Source organism: Odontesthes bonariensis, chromosome 1, assembly GCF_027942865.1.
Source record: "Odontesthes bonariensis isolate fOdoBon6 chromosome 1, fOdoBon6.hap1, whole genome shotgun sequence".
Classification (NCBI taxonomy): Eukaryota; Metazoa; Chordata; class Actinopteri; order Atheriniformes; family Atherinopsidae; genus Odontesthes; species Odontesthes bonariensis.
In genome coordinates this window covers 28895438-28918961 of record NC_134506.1, presented here as the reverse complement: position 1 = coordinate 28918961, position 23524 = coordinate 28895438, and the positions used below count along the sequence as shown (strand labels likewise).

General features: G+C 39.9%; 1 protein-coding gene across 1 annotated transcript in view; it reads right to left on the bottom strand.

The window, feature by feature from the left end:
- Positions 1-23524, bottom strand: part of ush2a (Usher syndrome 2A (autosomal recessive, mild)) — a 222274-nt gene that overhangs the window by 127152 nt on the left and 71598 nt on the right. The window contains exons 27-34 of the mRNA XM_075463126.1: positions 22084-22190; positions 20501-20624; positions 11242-11372; positions 3490-3616; positions 1842-1943; positions 1227-1415; positions 609-739; positions 235-514 (exon numbers count right to left, since the gene is read on the bottom strand). Of these exons, the coding sequence (XP_075319241.1) occupies positions 235-514; positions 609-739; positions 1227-1415; positions 1842-1943; positions 3490-3616; positions 11242-11372; positions 20501-20624; positions 22084-22190 (1191 nt within the window). The remainder of the gene's footprint in view (positions 1-234; positions 515-608; positions 740-1226; positions 1416-1841; positions 1944-3489; positions 3617-11241; positions 11373-20500; positions 20625-22083; positions 22191-23524) is intronic.

Genomic DNA, 23524 nt, shown 5'->3' with positions numbered 1-23524 from the left:
CTCACTTGTACAGCTGTACACAAAGTAGACCGAAACCAAGGAGTCCATTAAGTAAGAGTTTGTTAAGGCACTGTATGAAATAGTTCCTGAGATTGTGGAAAACACAAATTAAGCAACACAGCAGTCACTGATGAAGAGGACACTCCCACTTTTTATTACTTTATTATTTTATAACTTGAAACACTATTTTCCTCACTATTTCTATATTTCTTTGCACATATACAAACATCTCACCATGTTTATGACTTCGGCCATCCAGGGCAGGGTGTGAGAGTTCTGTTGGCACACCCCCCAAGTAAAAAGGTGAATCAACTCTCAGCCTCAGTGCCCCTCCCACTCCCCTTGTTTCCTCAGCCCAGTCATTGACAGCAGCAGAGATGACTGAGCCATGCTTTGCCAATGACAACTGCTTCCAGTCTCGATCGCAGTAGCTAAGCCCCACCCACATGCTGAGTTCAGTCACATAACCATCGCAGGCAAGAATGAAAGCCAGGAGGCCAGCTTCTAGCTCCACCTAAAAATACACACCAGTAAGAAGGACATCAGAAATAAATACTCTAGTTTTATTCTAAAAAATTCAGCCTTTTCAAATGCGTTTCTTCTCTTACAAGCATGTAGTCGCCAGTTTGAGTGCTGTATGTAAAAAGCAAAAGTGCATTGAGTTGGTCCGTTCTGAAATCCATAGAAATGTCAAAGTCCAGTCCTCCACTGAAAACACCTGTGCCTAACTCCAAGTAACCTGCGGCAAGGAGGAAATATATTGGGTCAATGTGCAATTTTTGCAAGCAGAACATGTGTCAGACTTAACTATGCTGGATGAACTATTTTGTCATGCTCTCAAAAGTGACAGGCAAGAGATTAGATGAGCAGTCATTTTTACAAAGCAGTAATTGAGGAAACGTACATTAACATAACTGATCTTTGACACAGAGGCCAATTAACTTAAACAAGCTCATTACCACCGACATCAGCAGTAAGCATCTTATCAAAATCAGCAGTGTTTCCGTTATATCAGGGAAATAATTTGAAGCTGTATTGAACTGGGCCTAGACACTCCACAGAGCCATTTGTCCCTGTTTGTTATTCATATTTCCCCCTGTATATTGTAATATTTCCATATCACAGTATATGTGCCGTGCTATAATCTTAACAACGTATCAGGTAGTGCTGTTGTTTATTGGTGTGAAACAACGAATCGATTTAGGAAACGATGAGTATGATCTTACCATGACCCAGAAAATGGACTCCATCAGCAGTCTGAAGAGGACAACCCTCCCAGCTTTCATACACTGACACTTTCTTTGAGGCTTTTGTCCAGTCCAGGAACATCCATTCATCTGAGGGGCTGTCAGTCATTTTTATTCTCACATCTCTGAGGCAGCCGGAAAAGCCCTGTCGAACCAGCTGGGCGTCTCCTGTTGAGACAAACAAGTGTGAAAACTGTAACTGCCAACATTTCTTTTCCTCCCAATCAAAGAATGTTTAACATTTCATTGGCTATACAGGTGTTCAGGGCGTGTCTTTACAATAGCTGAGAAGAACAGTACCATAGTCTGAATATGAGAATGACTTCCATGAAATCTGAAAATTATTCTTGAGTATTGAGACCGAGCTAAAAAGTTGACATTCCTTCATAATTGTTTACTTTAGAATTGAAGAAAATACGTCTATATGCCAGAAGAAATGCAGCTTTTTTTTTTTGTTTTTGAAAAAAAAGCAGGTATCTCTGTCAATTGATTCTTGGACAATAAATAAAGTATTTAAACAGAAATTTAGAAACAAAAACAAGCTATGAATAGAGTGAAATGTATCAATTCAATTCACTCTGGGTGCAGATTTACCTGAGTCCTCTCTGAGAAGAGTTAGATCTTCAGGCAGCCCTCCAATGAACACCCCCGCATTCTCACCAATAATGCTGCTGCCGCTGGAAGCCGATGAACTTCCTGGTGACGGTCAAGGTGGGATGTTGGTAGCAGAACAAATGTGAAGAATGAGGGTAGATCAAGTATTATTGCAACATGAATTCCTAGCACTTAAGAGTTTAAGAGGGATGGGACACACAAGGATGGATAGTAAGACCATATAAAACAGAGGGATTAAAAAAGAGAGCGCAGTGAGCAAGGTTAATCTGCGAATTTCCATAAACAACTTATTCATTAATTTCCTTATACCCGCCCCATCCTGTTCAGGATCAAAGGGGACAGGAGCCTATTCTAGCTGTCAAAGGTTGAGAGGCGGAGTACACATTGGACAGGTTGCCAATCCATCACAGGGTCAACACAGAGAAAAGACAGACAAACATGGAGGGTCAAACTCACAATTTTAAGTTGCACACTAAACTTAGTAAATTTAGGATCCCCAGTTAGCCTAACATGCATGTTTTTGGACTGTGCGAGGAAGCTGGAGATTACAGATAGAGATAATATGTATTGGTGAAAACACAGCCTGCCATGATTCAATCTGGGATTCATCTTGCTGTGAAGTGACACTGCTAACCACTGCACCACCATGCCACCTGACTGAAGAGCCGTAAAAATTAAATTTAACACTTGAAATTAACTTCAGACATTTGATCTTCTTAAAGGGTGTAATAAATGGTGTCAGGAAACTGCTGTGAGCAGCAGCAACTTTGAGCAAAACAATCACAGCACAACTGGAAAATGAAACTAAGGTGCATCCTTTCGAACGGCTCTTAAATTTCTCTCTCGAAAAAAAAAAATAGACCAGTTTGCATTCGCATTGTATGATTCTCTTTGCTGGAATATTTTGAAGAGAAGTGTGTCATTCAGAGGAGGAAAAGCCGGAACTTCAGTTGTTCTAAAAGAGAAACTTATGTGGACGACGAAGAGCTTATATGAATGAGATACAAAGAACAGACTTCACAAACTGGTATAAACTTCAATATGCCGCTATGTGCTCTTAGAAATATAATATATTGGAAGTTTGATCGAGACATTAACAAGAAAATATGCAACATTTGGCTATGAAACTCAGTCAGTACAATCCCTTAGCCTGAAAAAATGTTAAGACCATTCAAAAAAATGACTGCATTTCCTTCATGCAACATTTCTGTATAATAATGAATTAAAGCTGAAAGTCTCAACTTCAGTCGTATCTCGATAGCTTTATTTCACATCCACTGTGGAGTTCTACCAAGCTAAAATGACAAAAAAAACAAAAAACTGTCACTGCCAAAGTATTTATGGCCCCAACTGTAAGTGCCTTCCTCTATGTGTGAAGCAGTATTTTTCTCATCAGACACAGAGTCGCTGGGATTAACCTGGCTAATACCTCCATGCAGAACTGGGGATTTACATAAAGAGAAACACACAAACACGGACATTCCCGTCAGTCTCACACTATTCACATCGAGGCACGTGTGCTCATTCTTGCATGAGTAGATGAGCATAATATACTCGCCTTTAAACTCACACACCCAGAGACGGAGCAAACACACACGTTGGTCAGTATGAATATAAGAAGAGTTACCGCTGTATTGATTGTTTACAACGATTGTTCCCACGGCCCCTCGCCTTGTTGCTGTGATGCTGTGCCATTGTCCATCATTGTAGCGGCGCCCTCCATCACCCTGTGCACTCACAGCCACTGCTGAGCCCTAAACACACAAAAACAAGCCCACAATAAAGGCAAGAATTTAAGCACAACTGCATAAATGGTGTTAAAATATCAACTGACAACACTTCAACCAAAAGGTTCATCTGACCTACGGTATGGAGCTAAATTAATTCTTCAACCATTGGCTCCAAACAAAGTATTTTTCAAAGCAAAACAACATCAAGCATGTTTTTTTTTTGGTGTAATTTCAAAATATTTATCTGTAAAGAATCCCCCACATACACTACACCCTCTAAAGGACACAAACATGTACGTATAATCATCAAAGTGTTGTTACAAGGCTTTTTGCGACCTATTAAGTATGACATCATTGTTGTGATCAGCTTTTAGCAAGTAGGCAAAGAGTAATAAAGTAAAACAAGAGTAACGTGTATATACGCACACACAGACACACACACATGCGGTGATGAAGATTTAATGATGAGATCAATAAATGTATGAATGCCAGAGTATATCAGCCTCTGACATCTTTACTACCTTTGCTAGACAGCTCTACTTAACAAGACAGCAGGGGAGGAGTCTATCTCTTTTTTTTTTCCTCACTTCTAACACACATGCAAACACACCCATCTGAATCACCTGCCTGCGGATTACAGTAGTGGAGGTAAAACACTCAAATTTGCTCAGTTGGTGGAAGATTGATGCTGGTTTTATCGGAAACACACGTTGAGAGCAACCTGGGCGGTCACTTTAATTTCTGTCATGCAACGTACAGTGGGAGCTAAATACATTATGTGCGTTCAGAGGAAATAGCTGGATGAAACACTAACCTCACTTTGGCAAAGACCTACTGATGAGGTGGTGTCATCCCGTGAGTGGTGCAGCACTCGACTGATGTGTGTGTCCACTGTAGAATGCCCAAATGCCAATCTTTTAAATATACAGTGTATGATACTAGATGCTGGTGGACACGACACACACACACACACACACACACACACACACACACACACACACACACACACACACATCAGGGAAATAGCACTTATCCAAAGTGCTAACCCTGTGGCTTTCCTAGCTATACTTGGCAGAACCCTACTGAATGGAAGCATGAAGTGAGTATGTGTGTGGGGTTACCATATACTGTGTATGTAAGAGGCATGCAGAATTGAGCTAAAAATGTGATGTGGGGTGTGTGTGCGTGTCTATGTGTATGCCGAAGGAGATGAAACCAGTATGAGGAGTTCTGCTACTTTTAAATCAAATGACATTTAGGGCTCTTTTGTCCAGATTACCACCCTCACCTAACTTTCTGTGTCCACCGAGGTCGTGTGAATCAGATGTTTTGTAACAGTATGTCAGCATCACATACGGCCTTTCTTCATTGAGCGATGGTCAAAGATGAGCTCACACAGGTTTTACCATCTCAAATGTAACTTGTCAAGTGTGAACCAAGCAAAATAAAAACTTGCCCACTCTCCTTTGCTGATCTCAGGGCAATGCAATATGCTGTTGTACCCACGATGGGGGTACTTCCACCAGGTACCAGTGGAAACAGCTACAGGTGAGTTGCTATTTTATAAATTGTAACTTAACTTTGAAAGACACCTCCGGTTATCCCGGTTGTGGTGGAAATATACACGTTGTGGCTGACCACTCTTTGTTTTTGGTATGTACATCTTATTCCGTGAAGTAGAGAGGGAAAGAAGGTCACTGACGTTACTCCGCTCTTCAGGTTCCTCTCTGTATCGTGCTGTGGCTTTTGTTCAGTCTGAAACTACGGAAGTCACGTCACAAATAATTGTAGATAATAAATAATTGTAAATAACTGTCTTCAGCATTTCTTCTATTTTCTCCCACTCACAAGTCTTGGTGGTGCATCGATGTGTTTTTCGTCTGAATAAATGTACCAAGGAAAAATGCTGGATTTACAATCTCATTTTGCTTATCTTGACTGAGACAGTGGAAATCTCAAAACTCTGGCATAACAACTTTCCTCAGGTTTCAAGCTACTTCTCTAGTTTGTGAATGCTACTGCAACTGTTGCAAATAGAATTCAAACAACTCTGCATTAAGGATGTAAGTGGTACTAAATGTGTGAGGAAATAATTTTAAATGTAAATAATAGAGTGTAACCTCTTGATGGCAGTGCATTTGAGGTGTTGCTATAGCAAATGCACATTTAAGTACATTTCAGGAGCATCATTGTGTCAGTAAAAGACAGGTGATTGTATTTATCTATTTATTTTTCTTTTATTGTTATAAGATCCCTCAGTGTCATGAAGTAAAGAGGGAATCAAAATGCATGGCTGGGAGCACAGGTGATGTGAGGTATTATGGGGAAGGAAAAATCCAATAAGGGAATGCTAACTCAAATCTGTAACAACAGCTTCATTGTAGAATTATCCTGGTGCTGGACTGGCCTGCCTGCAGTACAGACCAATTAAAAATATGTGGCACATCACGAAAGGCAAAAAACAACACAGAAGACCCAGGACTGTTGATCAGTTGGAATTCTCTAGCAGAAAAGTATGGGACAACATTAATCTCATTCAAACTGTGACAACAACTGGTCTCCTCAGTTCCCAGAAATGTATGGGATGTTGTTAAAAGAAGAGGGAATGCTACACAGTGGTAAACACACACACATTATCTTGAAAAAACTAAAGATTATCTCAGCAAACTTGATCTAAGTATTTACTTTGGTCTTGTTGATCAAATCACCAAAGAGGCATCAGATTGATACCAATCTCAGATTTTGCTTTGACGCATCTTTTATGCACTTCTGCCAACAGCAAAAACTTGCTTGCATTGCACTGACTCCAATAAAATGACCTCCCACTTGTTTGTTCTTTAAATCCCAATTGTGGATTGTACCTTCTGTGATGGTGAAATTACGGAATACACTAAAAATGTCATGGTGCTAATGAAACCGGTTAAAAAAAGATGTTAAGCTTGTTGGTTATTTGCCCTCTCTCACACAAGGGTCACTCCATGCTAACTCGTCTAATCTTCCCAGTTACTGCCCTGGAATTTAGTGAGAAAAATCATGCAAACTCCTCAACTGGGCCTTACAAAAACCTACAACTCTCCTCCAAACACTTCCTCAGTTCTGTATTTATGAGTGTTTCATCCTGTATGTTATATAACCTGAGTGTTCCTGTGATATAATATATGTCTGTGTGTGGCAGCTTGCACATGCACATATTTATGAGCATATCACTTCCCTGTGTCATGCCAAATTACCCCCCGCCCCCCCAAAAAAAATACACACAAACCACACACACTGGTAATCCCATTAGGCTAGTTCAACAGGCTAATAGAGGGAAGTAATGGACCCAGCTATATGTATCCAGGGGAACACTAATAAGCCGTGACACCACTCCTACTGTTAATTACCCCAAACTATCCTAAACAAAGAAGCCAACCCAGTTGGAGAAGACACACAGACACTCCATCACACATCCAGCAGTACTTATGACAACAGACACGCACACACACATCAACATTGTCACTCGACAGTGACCTGTTTAATGACATACATCCAACACATGTAGATTTAGTAAAGTTACATTCTTACAAATACTTTTTGATAACACAGTATTGCACAATGATACTGACGGGGAACAAACGTATCGTGTGTATATGCATGTTTTCTTGAGTGTGTAATTAGTTGCTGGCCTTTTGGAAGTATGTGTAATCATCTCCCATCATCACTTTCATCATCAAAGTCGTTGACTCTTTAACCCCTCTACATGTATCTGTATGGATGGATTAGGGAAGCCGGGCTCTGTATGTATGCAAGTACGCGTGTGTGTATGTGTGCAAGGGTGCAAAGCTTAATTAGCTTGCAATTGGTATTCATGCGTGGTGACTGCAGGGAATGAGTTAATTGCAGTCCAATTCAAACGTTGACACACTTTCAAAGTTTTTCCTCCTCTCTCCCCGTCTCCCTGACGGAAACCAATGAGGGGATACAGATCACATTTACCAGATGAGAGCAAGTGAAAAAGAAAATAGGAGAGACAGGGGGAAATAGCTACAGAGAAAAAAAGAAAAAGACAGAGAAGGTGGATTGGACAAAAAAAAGGAGAAAAATCAAGTTAAGCTGAGAAATGAAGTGCTACGATGACCATTTTCTTTCCTTTTGTGGTAAATGTTGGCCTGCTTTCTTTAGAATTTTTGGTGGGAGGGGCTTAGCTGCCGTTTGCTGAACCTGGGCACTGTGTTCCCAGTCTTTAACCATGAGGAGACATATAAATGTCCAAGACGGTGGTGCATGCTGCCTTTCCAGACCGGTAATAAGCTCGCCAAAGCTCAAAACCCACCGCATAGATGACAGATGTCTTTTACGCCCCAAAAGATTAAAGTAAATTGAAGTAAAAATAATTTCTGTACATGATTCAATTGCAGAAAAATGAATAAAATGTGTGATGCTCACGCCAGCTCTTAAGGGTTACAACCGGGCAACTACTAACGCTTCTTTCTCGCCCTCTCCCCCTACAGCAGGTGTCCCTGTGATGGTGTTGGTTTTCTTTTGATTTGCTTCTTTTATTCACTACCTACACATATAACCTCCATTCCCACATCTTGCACCGCCGCTGAAGTGATTTTCAAACACGAGTCTTTAGTTATGAATTTTTGATCATGCTCAGTTTATCAAATCAAGTATATTAACTGACTGTAGAAAAAGGTACATCTCCACTTTTGTCAATGCCCCGTGGACCAGGTCGTGATCGTGAGTGGAATGAAATAATAGGGTGAGAAAGTATCAGATTTATCTTCATCAATCAGGTCCCAACTTTCTTATGCAGAAAGTTGGAGCCTGCAGGATGGAGCCTTAGCACTGACTTCTTCCATCATAAATGCTGAATCAGATTGAGATCCAGACCTTTTGCTGGCCGTGTCCTTGAGTTGATATGTCTTTCAGGAAGAAAAGTTTGAAGTTTTGAAAAGTTTGGAGGGGTAATGACTGTCACCTCCTCTAGTTCTTTACCTGACAAACCATGTTTCCCTATTTTCTTCAGGCTTTCACCTTTATATGTCTCATTGGACCTGTACCAAACAAGTGTCCCAGCATCATCTCCTTGATAAATGCAAACTGGTGATTCATCACTGAATATCACTTTCATCCACAGTCCATGACTGCTTCTCTTTAACCCACTGTGACCTTATTTTCTCTTTTTAGGTTTCAATGGGAGTTGATACCTAAAAAGGTATGGGAGTTCGCCCAACCGGTCTACATGTGTTTTGTGGACTTGGAGAAGGCGTTCGACCGTGTTCCTCGGGGACTCTTGTGGGGGGTGCTCTGGGAGTATGGAGTGCCGGACCCCTTCATATTTGCTGTTCGGTCTCTGTATGACCGGTGTCAGAGTTTGGTTCGCATTGCCGGCAGTAAGTCGGACATGTTTCCTGTGAGGGTTGGACTCTGTCAGGGCTGCCCTTTGTCACCGATTCCGTTCATAATTTTTATGGACAGAATTTCTAGGCGCAGCCAGGGCATTGAGGGGGTCCGTTTTGGCGACCTCAGAATCGGGTCTCTGCTCTTTGCCGATGATGTGGTTCTGGTGGCGTCGGCAGGCCGTGACCTTCAGCTCTCACTGGAGCGGTTCGCAGCCGAGTGTGAAGCGGCTGGGATGAGAATCAGCACCTCCAAATCTGAGACCATGGTCCTCGGCCGGAAAAGGGTGGAATGCTCTCTCCGGGTCGGGAATGAGATCCTTCCCCAAGTGGAGGAGTTCAAGTATCTCGGGGTCTTGTTCACGAGTGAGGGACGAATGGAGCAGGAGATTGACAGACGGATCGGTGCGGCGTCTGCAGTGATGCGGGCTCTGCACCGGCCCGTCGTGGTGAAGGAGCTGAGCCAGAAGGCGAGGCTCTCGATTTACCAGTCAATCTATGTTCCTACCCTCACCTATGGTCACGAGCTGTGGGTAGTGACCGAAAGAACGAGATCGCGAATACAAGCGGCCGAAATGAGTTTCCTCCGCAGGGTGTCTGGGCTCTCCCTTAGAGATAGGGTGAGAAGCTCGGTCATCCGGGAGGGGCTCGGAGTAGAACCGCTGCTCCTCCGCATCGAGAGGAGTCAGATGAGGTGGCTCGGGCATCTGGTTAGGATGCCTCCTGGACGCCTCCCTGGTGAGGTGTTCCGGGCCCGTCCCACTGGGAGGAGGCCCCGGGGAAGACCCAGGACACGTTGGAGAGACTATGTTTCTCGGCTGGCCTGGGAACGCTTCGGGGTCCCCCCAGAAGAGCTGGAGGAAGTGGCCGGGGACAGGGACGTCTGGGTTTCTCTGCTGCCCCCGCGACCCGACCCCCGGAGAAGCGTAAGATGATGGATGGATGGATGGGTATCAATGATGTTTCACATTTGTTTTTTCTATATTCAAATGCCGATTTCTTCAGCCAGTTTCTTATAGTCCAGTTACGAACATCGACTTTTGTATCTGCCTCTTTGCTTTTCATTTCTTTTGCAGTGCATTTTAAATGTTTAATTGACTGTTTTGAGTTTTCTGTCCTGACGCTCTGACGTCTTCCATGGTCGAGTATTTTGTTAGTACTTGCTCCTTACTTCAGACACAGATGACTGGGAACAACCAACATCTTTTGACTTACTCCAAGTTGCCTTCTAGAACTTCTAGATTAGAAGATCTTTATGATCCTTTCCATTGTTTCTACAGACAGTTCTCTTGCTGGAGGACAGTTCCTGCTGATCAGCGAGGGACAATTTTTTCTCAAGCTCAGCAGAGAAATAACTGCAGACTCCTTTTCATACTTAAACTTGGGCAGGTATTTGTTTAAGAAGTGAAAATTACAAAGTGATTCCATACTTATTTTTCCTTAGAATTGAGTGATTACATCATTTTATGTTCAGCTTGAGTTCACTTAAATGTTCAGCTATTATTTCAGCTGTTAACCATAACTTTTGCATGCGTTATAATAACTTCATTCTGGAGTCCAATTGTACATTTGTGGCTAAATTTGAAAAAGAAGAGACTCCTAAATTTTTGCATCATCAAGAAAAACTATCCCAAAAAAAAGATGCTTTGGACCACAACTCTCATCCATGTATAAGTGTTACGACCCAAGGGTCGTATTTAGAGTGTGTGTGTGTGGGCTGCAGCCAGGTGAGTTGGTGAGCAGGTAAGTTGTCCCAGCTGTGAGTGACTTGGTCTAATCAGCTGGGCTGCTTTTAAAAGATGCTGGAAGACGCAACCGGGAAGCCAGTGGAGCCAGCTATTGTGGAATGTTGTTGCAGTAGCTTGTGCAGGTTGTCTGAAGCATAACTTTTTCAGTGGAAGGAGGTTGACAGTTTGATTTTGGGTTTTGTTGGTCTGTTAATCATTTAGGTTCTTGTTTGTCCTCAGCAGGTTCCGTTGGGTTTGTGTTTTTCTTCTAGGTTTTGGTTGAATAATATTACTTTTCTTTTCCAATGGTTAAATAACCATTTAACATCAGCCATCAGTTCTCATTGTTTTATTTCCTCTTTATTGTTACCCCGTAACAATAAGCATAAAAAAAGTACTGAAAATTAGGGGAAAAAAGGCTGTAAAATGCCCTGTAAAACATTGAAATTATAGTTTCCAGTGTGCTAATGACATGTGGATCTTTCTTTTTGTTTTGCACTCCAATTTTTACTGTGTATTTTAAAATGCAATGCATTACCTGAGGATCAAACAAAAAGTAGGGACGTCCATTTTTGATCTGGATAGCAAGAAACTCTTCCTGGTCTCCGGGAGAAAAAGCACAAAGCAGCAGGCCATCTTGGGAATGAGTCTTGAAACTCAACTCAATACCTGAAACAAAGTGATATCCGGAAAAAGAGAGTGTGAGGAGACAGAGAAAACACTAAAATCATTTAAGATAAAAAAAGGAAACTGAGGAATACAACAACATTGCTGGATTCAAAACTTTGCTGGAGCCACTTGAGGTGAGCCCAGAACACGTAGTATCCTGGGTGTTAAAGTTAAAACCGATGTTAACAAATTAGCACAATCATAACTTATGTATGCTTCTCTGTTCCTCTTCCAGACAGTTTAAATCCATACAAAATGCATGGTAAACCCTGTGACAGAAGTTGTCATTCTCTAATCTACCTATAAAGCTCATTGAAAGCAATGTGAGCTTACCTAAAGCTTCACAATCTAAAGTAAATAAACAAATAACCCAATCTGTCAAATCCAGAGCAATTAGAAACATTCCATGAAATACTACACTGTAAAGGAGTTGGAGAAATCAATAATAAAACAGAACAAAAGTAGTAAACTAAAATACCAGTTAAAGTACGATAGAATTTAAAGGGTGAAATCAAGGTGTGAAGCTCCACTGAAATCAAATGCCATCAAACAGAAATGGGTCTCGTTGTTGGGTCTTGCAGAATAACTCTACGGTGGTAACTTAAACAACAGTCTGAGATTTCATGTGTAACAAATTAATATCAGAGCGAGGCATATACCATATTTGCTTACAAGTAAAGAAAGAAAAGAATCTGTGAATTATACATATCTATTAATAACGCCATTTCCCAACCACACTAAAGCTCTAAGCTGACTTAATTTCCGCTGTAAGCCAGCCGTCTAGGATAATCTTACCACTAAGATACTTCAGGGAAAACATGCACATCAAAAACCTAGTCTTAGCAGACAGACCTGCTTCCTCGCTTTAAACAGCTTTCACTTGTAATCTCTTTCTTTCATCGCTTAAAGCTCCCTTTTTTACACCATGAAATTGAAAAGGAGTTAAAAAAAAATGGAACAGCGTTTCCTTAGATTCTATGAAACTGTTAAAGGAAATGTGAAAGCTTTAAACGATAAGTTGATTCTTTTGGGATGAAATGTTTGGTCATGGTGACTTTTTGTAAAAGTGTGACTTTTAAAATGTGGAATTTAAGGGACTTTTTTGCTACTTTTAGAAATATTCCACAAAAAGTATATCGAAACACTAATGTGAAGGGAAAACCTCAAAAGGCACGATAGGACATTTTTAAAGCTTCAGAAATGTGGGAAACTTCCTGCAAATGAGAAACTACGAGCACCTCCCCACCACCACACACAAAAGCAGCAAAGAATTCATCCAGCGTGCTGTCCTGTCATGTTACTATGGATCAGAGATTGGGTCTTAATCCACTACTAGATCCACATAATGACACAGACAGCGCAGGTTTGAGTGTGCGTCTACGAGGACGTGTGTGTTTCAGCTCTGATCGTCTCCATAGAGAACAAAAGTGTGGGAATATCTGAGACGTTGAACGGAGGCACGCCAGGGCTCCGCAGAAGGCACAGCTCCCCAAATAATTAGAGTGAATTCACTTAATGTGGAGAGACGTCAAAGAGTTACATGACGAGCTCAAAACGCATACAGACGAGCTACTGTCAAAATGCTCAGTTTTGGTAAATACTGTGAATTCATATTCGAAAAGATCCACTGAAAACTTTCAGGAGTTTTACAGTAAATACTGGCAACATCCCTATCAACACCAGACAGAGCAAAGATGTATATTCAAATTTTAAAAATATTTGTCTTTCCTATTTTTCTTGTTTGACTCCGCTGCTAGATGCAAACAAAGACCGGCCCTAACTATTAGAATGCCAGTTTCAGTGTATCATAAAACATAAAATGATCTTGTTTCAGTCTGAATCTTTACTTTTGTCCAAAATATCTTACATCAACCCGATTTAACTGTGCAATGTAGACTTGCCCTTTAAGTTTCAGACAAGGAAATGCACTGCTGAAACATAAACACAGTATGTAAGGCCAAGAATCTTCATATTTCTGCTTGCAAAAATGAGAGGGTGAATATTCTTGTGGAATAAATGTTAAATTGGTTACATTAAAGCAAGATTGAACCTTGGACAGCCACAACTCAACTCTTGATTCAATAAGGTCCCCATATGAACTGATTAAGAAACAGCCATCCAGCCAACGTTTTCTATACCTGCTTAATCCATTTCAGGGTCGCAGGGATTATCAAACATGCAGTCTAAATAATTTATGATGGTTATAAACTACCTCTCAATAATTCAGGCACTGTACCTGAAGAGAGAAAACACAAGAAAAAGGTGTTCTTTACATCTGACTTGCATTCTGTCCATCAAGTCAGCATGTGTCATTTATATTCCTGACCTTGTCACCGCAGAGAAGAGTGAAGTCATGACAGATACCTGACATTAACACTACCCCCTTGAACCTTCTTCTTCTTTATCACACCTTCTTGATCTCTCAATCCTTCCTTTCTTTCATCCCTGTTCTTTTAACCTTCTTCGTCTTTTTGGTGACCTTTTCTTTCCCCTTTCCTGTAACCAATGCCTGTCTGAATGTGCTTCATTTCCATGCATTGTCAATTCTTGTTTACCTCTTTCACTTCCAGCTCTACTCTCTTTAATCCTGCTTTCCATTCTCTTTCACTGTTTTGATGGCAGTGTGTGCTGTTAGCCAGACTAAAACTGACTTTGTATGAGATCAAAGTGTGACTTTAAGAGTGGACATGTTGGTTAGGTTTATGACACACATCCAACTAGTCTCAGAGAGGGGACAGGCCCCTGGGCTAGTGACACAGATACATAGAAAGTGACTTTGGAGAAATAACATATCTACTTTTGCCTTATCGGTGTGACAGTTTGTTTTCAGTACAATATGAAATAGCTTTATACAAATGTCACAGACATCAGATGGCATAAGAAGAAGTATCATATCCGTTTACATCCCTGCGCTGTACATAGTAATGATACGATGCAGGTAGAATTTTTCCCACACAGTTATACTACTGTTTGCCTTGAAAGCTGGAATTCAGAGCTAGGAATGAGGTCACACTTAAGCTGGCTGTGTTCCAACTGGAAGTAAAGAAAAAAAATAAAAACAGAAAATTTGCTCATGCCTGTGCTAACTGACCAGGCTAGCTATCAAAAGCAATACAAGGTGATAACGCATTAAGCTGTATTTTGAACATACAAACACTACAGTGATGTCTTCGCTAAGGTTAAGCTAAGACAGTGCTAAGTGAGCATCTGACTTAACAAGACAAAAACTGTGCTAGAAATGTCTCGGTGCCTCACGCCACTAGAAAATATCCTCATTAGACATATAGTTTTACAGAATTGTTTCAGCTGATCGGTGTATCTGTTATAATGATTTTTTCATTAAGAAATAAATGAAAGGAAACAGTGTACAAGAGACAGTATCTAAATACAATGAGCAGTATGCGAGTGTGAGTTTACAGTTCTTTGTGATGGAAAAGGTGTTGGCACATCGGTGTACAGCATCTAGTGACACTGGTCATGCTCAGCATTACTTCTTAAGATTTCCCCACAGGACTTGTGCCACTTCACACTGACAACCACTTTGGAGCCATCAAAAGACAAACCTGAGCATGCACCATGACAGGTGACTCTGTCACCCATGCAGTACATCAAACACTCAACACAAACAAACAAAGGCACGCACAAACACACATTTCCACATTACAACGATGCAGTCATAAAACACCAGTGTGCACTTCCTCACCTGTGCGCACACTAAAGCCTCAGAGAATGCTTAAACACATGTTTACACCCATCTTTTCCAGTCAAGAGCTTCATTATTTCAAATGTAAATATATCAATAACTGAAAAGGTTGACATCAAAGTAAAATGTCTGTAAAGTGTCCAAGTATTCATGTAGCCTATGGAGCCAAACACAACAATGAACTACATCCCTCTGTTCTGCTCTGACCCCTCATCACACAGGCCATACAACGAGCCCCTTTTCCTGCGAGTTGTTTGAACAACCCGTCTGAACCGGAGACCCAAGACACAGAGAAGTACATCAGAGTCATTGGCAGCTCTAATCATTTGTCCTTTCTCTTCTCCTGTGGGGGAAAGATTCCTCTTTCTATAGAAGAAAGAAAAGACACTGGCTCCAACACAGGCTATCAAGGTTTGAACAATACCATCATGAACAGGTAGGGTGGGATTTGGCATTGTCTCCTCTCCCACTGTCTATGAGTGTTGTGTCCTAGGCTTGTCTTCAACTGAGAAGTCATCACACCTGGAGCTCATCTCCTCTTCAGGCCTAGTAATACAACTTCCTTGGTCTTCAATCCACTCATTCCCTCACCGTTGTTTGCTCTAATGGTTAACAGTTCACACTGAACCAACTTTTCAGACCCATTTATGTATATTCACTTCAGTTCCATTGTCTCGCTAATTCTCTTCCTGTGTCACCAGGAAGACTGTCAGCTTGCCCTCTGTCTGTGTGATGCGACCCGACCTTCAGAAAACTTCCCTGGTTTTTGTTACCAAGTTTCTGTGAAATAAACTTAAACTTTGCTCTGAACCGACGGTTGGTTACGTCACACTTGTTTTAATTCTGTGCGACCACACAGCTTTATTCTTGTATTTCCTCTGGAGCATATGATTTGTTGGGCTTGTTGGTTAAGTTAACAGACTATGGCTCTGAGCAGTGAAATCATATAAAGTCAGTTTAGGTTTTTATTGCTCAGAAAAAAAGGGAAAATAATGTGAGTTTACATGCCTCAATACACCAGTACAGTCACCAGCTCTGAGCACAGCTGTACTTGTTCAAGCTGTGGTCTCGGCTTCTGTACTGGCTTTTGGTACATTTGTGGTTGAATCTATGATAACGTGTATTTGGCTATTGTACCTGTACCATGACTACTCATTAATCATCATCAAGTCATATGGAATTTGAACCCACTATTTTTCTGATTATGACAAAAATGCTGCCACAGGAGTTCAGGAATACAGTGGCTTCAATGCAGCACATGGTCATCACCACCACTTTAACTAATGACACACACATGACCAGAGCATGTAGTCAGTGCTATACATATATATTGGAGTGTTAAAATATGTGTATACATGTACTGTATACACAGTATATGTAAGACTACTGGTGGTGGGTTTTAAGTCTCAATGAAATTCTAAAAATATAATTTTTTTAAACCAGCAAAGAGATTTCTACAACTGTAAAAGTGGACCATAAAGACAGCACTACTAGTGTATTTATTTTTTTGTCCTTGGACTAAATAGCAGAACTGGGACTAAAGTTTAGGCCCTCATCACTTTAATCTACTGTTATGGGCAACACAGGTGTGAGGAATTACTGCTTTCAGAGACACTTGTCAACAGGTGTAACTTGTTTTATTTTGTTAATAAGTGATAAATTACATATAGTACTGTGAGAAACATTTGACCTACAAGGGGGAGTATTACAGAACTCTACCTTTGCCTAAATCAAATGTTAAGGACTATTTCATATGGAGATTAGTCTTTCTATGTGCAAAAGAAAAAGAGGATTTATGCTATTTTCTATTAAATAAAACAATAACAGGTTGGAGTGTTAAGGCCATTTACACTTTAGTTTATTAGGTAGTATTGTTTCTTGTTCATTGTTTCCCCTCTCTCTGTCTCAGTAAACAGCAGAGGTTGTGTGTAATCAGCTACACAACATAACCTGAATAACTCCAGTCATGTTAGTTCTCTGCTGGCATTAATCAGAGCCTGGCGTATTAATGAGAGCGCGGCAGCTAGCTAATTACACCCATAGATTCTGCAGCAGCCCATTAAATATACAAATGACAGAATTAAAGAGCCCAGCCTCTTCTGATTAATCTTTAAATGGGGAAAAACTAATGATGTCTGTGCAAACTTTCCTTTCACACATTTCTCCCCCTCTCCTCTCAACGTCAGTGCCTAGCAATCAATCATATTAATTAAGGAAAAATAATTTGTATCATTTAACATTTCCCTCATTCCCGTTCAGTTGCTGCAGTGAAATGTACTGTATTAGAGATGTCTGGAAATGATCCAACACTATTTGTTCTTTCATTCATTTTTTTTAAATGTTTCTTTTTTTCCTGAAATATTTGTGTAATGTTTCATCTCTCTTCATTAACTGTGGTTTGAAGAAATACATCTGGATTAGCAAAAAAAAACAAAAAAAAAACAAGCAGGACATCATCCCCATTCCAATTAGCCCATTTCAGGCCCAAATAGTGAAAAATTACAAAGAGGAAGAGAGAGGACCACATCATCTGTTTGGATCCATTTGCATTTAAATACATTATTTTACATAGAACAACATATGTCATTCTAAACTGAGGAGCACAGAGTCGTTAATTCAAATATGAAAAGGAGAGTAGCAAGTCAGTGGGCCTTTAGATACAGAAGCATTACTCACAAGACAGATGAACTAACATGCATTTATGGAAACAAGCACTTACAGGTTATTCATATCACAGCACAATTACATATAGTTCTAATCTAATGTTTTATCTAAAGTAAGATTCAGTTTGGCCAATATTGACCTTAAGTATCCTCATTAGGCATTAAGAAGCATCTTTAAACACAAGTGAACAGAGTTAATTTATGGAAACACGCACTCCTATCACGGTAACTGCATATAGAAATTAACCTATTTGGCCAAAAATAATTTTAGTAAAGTGGCCATCAAATAACAGGTGAAAGGGCAAATATCATCCAATTTTACATGGTAAAAACTTGACCTTAACTAAGATTTACCATACAGAATATTGACCCTGCTCAAGGATGCACCCTTAATTCGCATGTTTTGGAAATGAAGTAGTCTGAAGTAAAAACCTCAATGGAACAACAATTCATTAATATTCCTCGGATGACGCATAAGGTTGATGGAGAAAAACGATGATTTGTTGTTTCAGAAAGCCCGTCAGAATCTTTAGGGATGTCAATGCTGCTGGTAGACGTGCTGTTTCTCAAGATCAAAATGGACCAAATTTCCAAGAGACGCTTATCAAAACTCAATTCAACCTCAGGGGGTTTGCAATGTCAAACGCTAAACAAAAAAACACTGCAAAGATTTGGTTCATATGAAAATGTTACAGTTGTACAATTGTCATTGCCGTTGTTACAAGGTTTCCATAAGACACCAACGATTGACGAGTCTCTCCTCTGTGATCAATTGACTCTCGAGGGGGCATTACACTGCATTACATTCATAATCCAATTTGCCTTTGATTTGTTCGCTGTTCCGTGCGCTTCGATGGGAATAATTGTCTGTAGATGATGCTATTAGTATTGATGGTTGTAAAAGGCCGATGGTTTGAGGACCGCCGACACATTGATGGTCCAGAATAGATCCGGTCTGAAAGTGATTGTCTGATCCATTACCCTTTATGAGGAGGAGAGTGGAGGGGATGAGAAGCATCCCTCAAAAGCAAAAATCATAATCTATTTGCTGGCAGTGTTCAGACAGATCTATTTACCTTTGCGCCTGATGGGCGAGGAAGAGATTAAAAAAAAATCATCATTTGTTGATTTGGGATAAAAACACAACACTCGGGGCACTCGGATAGTAATGAAGAAGAACGAAAAACCATGAGCAGACAGAGAGAGAAACAAGAACTTGTGGAGAGATTCTGTGTCACAAGAAAGGGGTTTTACTGATATGCATTAAGGCAGCTGCACACTGCCCGTGCATTCAGAGTCATCTATTATCGTTTATAAGGGAAAAAAAAATTCTACATAAAAATATATGAAATCATATGTAATAAATACAGGGTACAAAGTGATCCATAACATTTTATGGAAATGAAGTCGTAGAGGACAAAAAGGAGGTCAGAGATGTGATATCTATAGAAACAATATCAATATAGACAAATCCGATCAGCGATCTTTAAGAATTACACCGAAAAAAATTTGTTTTTTTAGCTTACACAGTTTCTTTTGGGAAGCTCAGTAATTTGGCTGTTGTTGATAAAAGAGGTGAAAAAATAAGGACTGTTGAAGTGTAAGATGAAGGACGGGCAAGTATTGATAAAGCTTATCAGCCTACATCAACTAAGTCAACAGGGATAGCAAATGGCAGCAAGAACCTCAAGAGGGATTGCCGGGCTCTGTGGGAGCTAGTTACCATGGCTGAAAAGGAAAAGGAAATTATAGAATGTGCTGGAAAATGCCTGGAAGAACAAACATGACCAAAGGATTCGTCTGAGAATGCACAACAATGCAGAAATTGACACTGAATGACTCCAAAAACAGCTGAATCCATATCTAAGCTTTGTTCCTGGTTAACATGAACGTGGCAACAACAAGTAATTGTAAAAAAAAGTAAAAGGCAAATGATCTTGATGGAATTTTTAACATAAGCATGTCTAGCATTTTCACTCTTAATAAAGGAGAAAGACAAGAGCAACCATGAATCTCATTAAAAAAGATGACAAAAAAAAAACTTGTCATCATTAATTCAGTCACCAGTTTAACAAAACTTGCTTTCCCACAAATGTAAATGCACTTTTTGAAAGAATCTTTCATCACACAATTGGTTTGGAAAGGTTTTCTCTTTCTGTACACAGAAACATAACTGGTGATAAAGGGTTTGTGCAGGACAGTGAAGAAATCTTAAGTGGCATCAAAGAGCTTTGCATGCTCAAATCCCACTGATTAGTATCAGCAGTCATTAATTATAAGCGTCAGACTGGGTGATGTTCTCAGATGGAGCAGAACATGTTTGGCTGTGCAGCTCAACCCTCTAATGATGCTGGTAAACAGAAAGATAATTGTCCTTTAAGATGACTGGGGAAGTCATGCTAAAAGAATGTCACAAGAAGACTGAGTGACTGTAATGCAGTCCCTCAGCAACACTAAGAAGTGTGTAAGCATATGCTTGCATACTTACAAGTACAACATGTACATAGAAAAAAGATTGTGACTGTTAGAACTGTCTATAATCCTGCAAAGCCATCACCTGAAAGATAATCAGATCCCCCCCATACATGCATGACCAGGGATTACAGTTTTTTGTTGTTTTTTTTAAACAGGGTTTTTCTTTATATTCTTGTAGAATGTGCAGAAATTAATTGTTCAGAAAATTCCCAATGGTTCACCAACTTTTAAGCACCGCTGTAGACATGCAGACAGAGATCCTGTGTCAGACTTGCATGATATCTTACCTGTGAAGTCGGTGTTGCTTGGAAGAGTGTCACTGGGAAACTGGTAATAACCGTTTCCTGGAAATCTGGTTCCTCTGACAACTGGTTCCTGTGGGTCAGAGAGAGATACGTCCGTCCTCTCCACCTGCAAAATAGGTGACAGATAATTAATAATATGAATGTGAATAAAATATTAGCTAGCATCTCTTACAGCAACAATATGCCGATGTTGGGTTTTGAAATGTGAAATATTTATCCTAAACCACTCTTGACATGTGATTAGCTACCATTAGTATGGATCATTTTGCCTGCTGAAATTTGGCAAAAATCTTCAGGCAAATCGTGCACAAAATTCACCTGAATATATTACGAATCACTGCAAACTCGTGATTTTGACAATTAAATACAAGTTTACGGAATTTCGACAAAATTAGCCGAATTACTTTTGACGCATGATAAACGTAGGCACATTCTGTGAATGGCACCTATGATCCGCCGAGTGCAGGAAATCAAGAAGGGACTCGGCATAATCCTGTGGATGGCAAGCTAAAATGGATAAAGAGAACATTCTTTTGAATGACAAGTTCATTTTCAAAACCCTGCCAGGTGGTTTTCTCGACAAGAATAAAGTTATCTGTTGTTACTGTCGATGTGAACTGAGTTATCACCAGAGAATGTAGAGTCTTAAAAATCCCTTGCTAGCAAAACACACGACTGATGCAGAGATCCTCACTTCCTCTCACCAAAGGCATACCTCGCTGAGTAGTTTGCAATAGTTACGCCTGGACAACTCTAGCTATGGCGAGGTTAGACAGAGTTACAATGTGTGGGATTGTTTTCTTTAAAGTTTAAATGTTACACAGGTGAAACAGTTCAGGTCAGTGAAGCCTTCTTTTGATGCTTGTTTGGTTTGAGTTGCACTGATAAGCTTTCAGCATATTTTTTTTTTTTGTGAAGGCTGAAGAATGTTTGTCAGAGTATTTGTCAGGACAATATTCTTTGAATTGTTGCAAGAATAAATCTAATATGCATTTGCATTTAACAGGCTTATTTGTCTGCTCCTATGTTGATGAAAGTATAAAGAATCCCTTCAAAGGTACATTTAGAACATATTAAAAGTGCGATCATTTCGCAGTTAATCATGAGTCATCTATGGAGAATCCTGCGATTAATCTCAACTCAATATTTTAAACGATTGACAGCCCTACTACAAAGACTGCACTCTAAAAGGCCAGATAAAAACATGCCACAAAATTCAACAAGAGCTTACAGCCATGCGAGAAGCACCAATATGTTGTGCTTTGAATTAAATTCCAGCATGCTCAAATTTCACAGCTCACTAAACTCAAAAAACCTAGAACTTTGAATTGTGACGGCACTAAATGAACAGTCATAGGATCACCATCATGAAAGTTGGTACATCCTTTCATCCCAAAACAAAAAAAAAAGGTTAGGACATTTTAGTGTGCACCAAAGCAGTGGAACAAAAGACATCCCCATAGAGTAGCAAGTTAAATCACATTTCTGTACACCAGCAAAGACACAGGCACACAAATACACGCCAAATGGTCTATACTGAATGTACCGTAGGCCAATATTCTGACCTGATAAAGGGGGTTTGGTCCATTAAGTTGGGCTGGTGGGTCCCAGTCTATCTGAATACTGGTTTCATTTTCGGGACGTAATCGAGGGGAAGATAGTCCTGTTGGCGCTGAAAAGAGAAGAGTAAGAAAGAGAATGAAAAATGTAAGGAAAAACTAAATAAATGATAAACAACCTGGAATAATATTTAGTGTTATAATGGGATTTTTGAATGTGGCTCTCTGAACTACTTTTTTCCCCATAACTAAAGGTTTTCAAGGTGTGAGGCAGGCCTCACCAGGGGGGCTACAAACAGTTTAAAGGGAGGCTCAGTAAATGGGAGCAAGGAGGCCTTACTTTATAAAGGTGATCATATTTGTGATGTTGTTGAAGAGCTCAGATATGTCAGTGCTAAAGGAATTTGACTGTTTTCACAGTTTTAGAAAAACAAAAATGACCTCAGGACAGACCATTTATGTTTTTCCTGTGATCTGGATATGCAAACAGCAATATGCGGTTGTTTTGGCTCAATTGCTAAGTGTGTATTGGATGAAATAACAATTATGATCCTACAGGCATCCAGTAATTAGGCAGAAAACTTTATCTGAGGGGGTAGTTACAGTCAGAAACTTTTAAAACCCCTGTTTTACAACATTACAGCATTTCTTTTGGTAAATTTACCTAAAATGTAAACAAAAAGAAACACGTTTAGCTATATTCACAAGTTGACTTATTAAAAAAAACTTTCAAATGTTGTAGTTTTAATCATGAATGAAAATATTGTGAGTCTTGCCAATATTGTTTTCCCTTACGATATATTTTTTATTCGTTTCCTATAGTACATGGTCAAAAGTTACAATTTAATCTATCAGAAAATAAATGAATTTTTCTTTTAGATCTTAAACAACATGTGGCATTGAAGCTCTAATTTAATCATGTATCCCACATAAATCAACTAGTAAATAGTATAAATAGTAGTGTACAACTTTTTATGTCTGCAATGCCATTATGTAATTTTAGAATTTTGGGCAAATGGCTAATTTGGGCAGCAATCAACAGGAATTGGTATGGAATTAAATAACGAAAACTAAGCCTTGCAGTTTCTGTAAATATGATGGTAGAACCATCTTGTTCCATGATTCTGAATGAAACTGTGTGGCGAAATGGACCACACTCAGTTGGCTTTGAGATTTAATCAAACTGGACTGACATCAGTGACCCCGACTGTCTCAGGGTGATGTCTGCCAGTGAGATCGCACTGCAACTCTGAGCATTATCACTGATTCACACAGCATGTCAGAGAGATTGCCACCAACGATGACACTGGATATCGGTGAACAAGCAGGTCTTGTAGCTCTTTACACAAACACAAAGATTACCTTGGACAGGTTTAAACTACAGGGAAACATAGGTGGCCCTCTCTTTGAAGAGTACTTCACATCCTATTCTATGATAGTGGCTGTC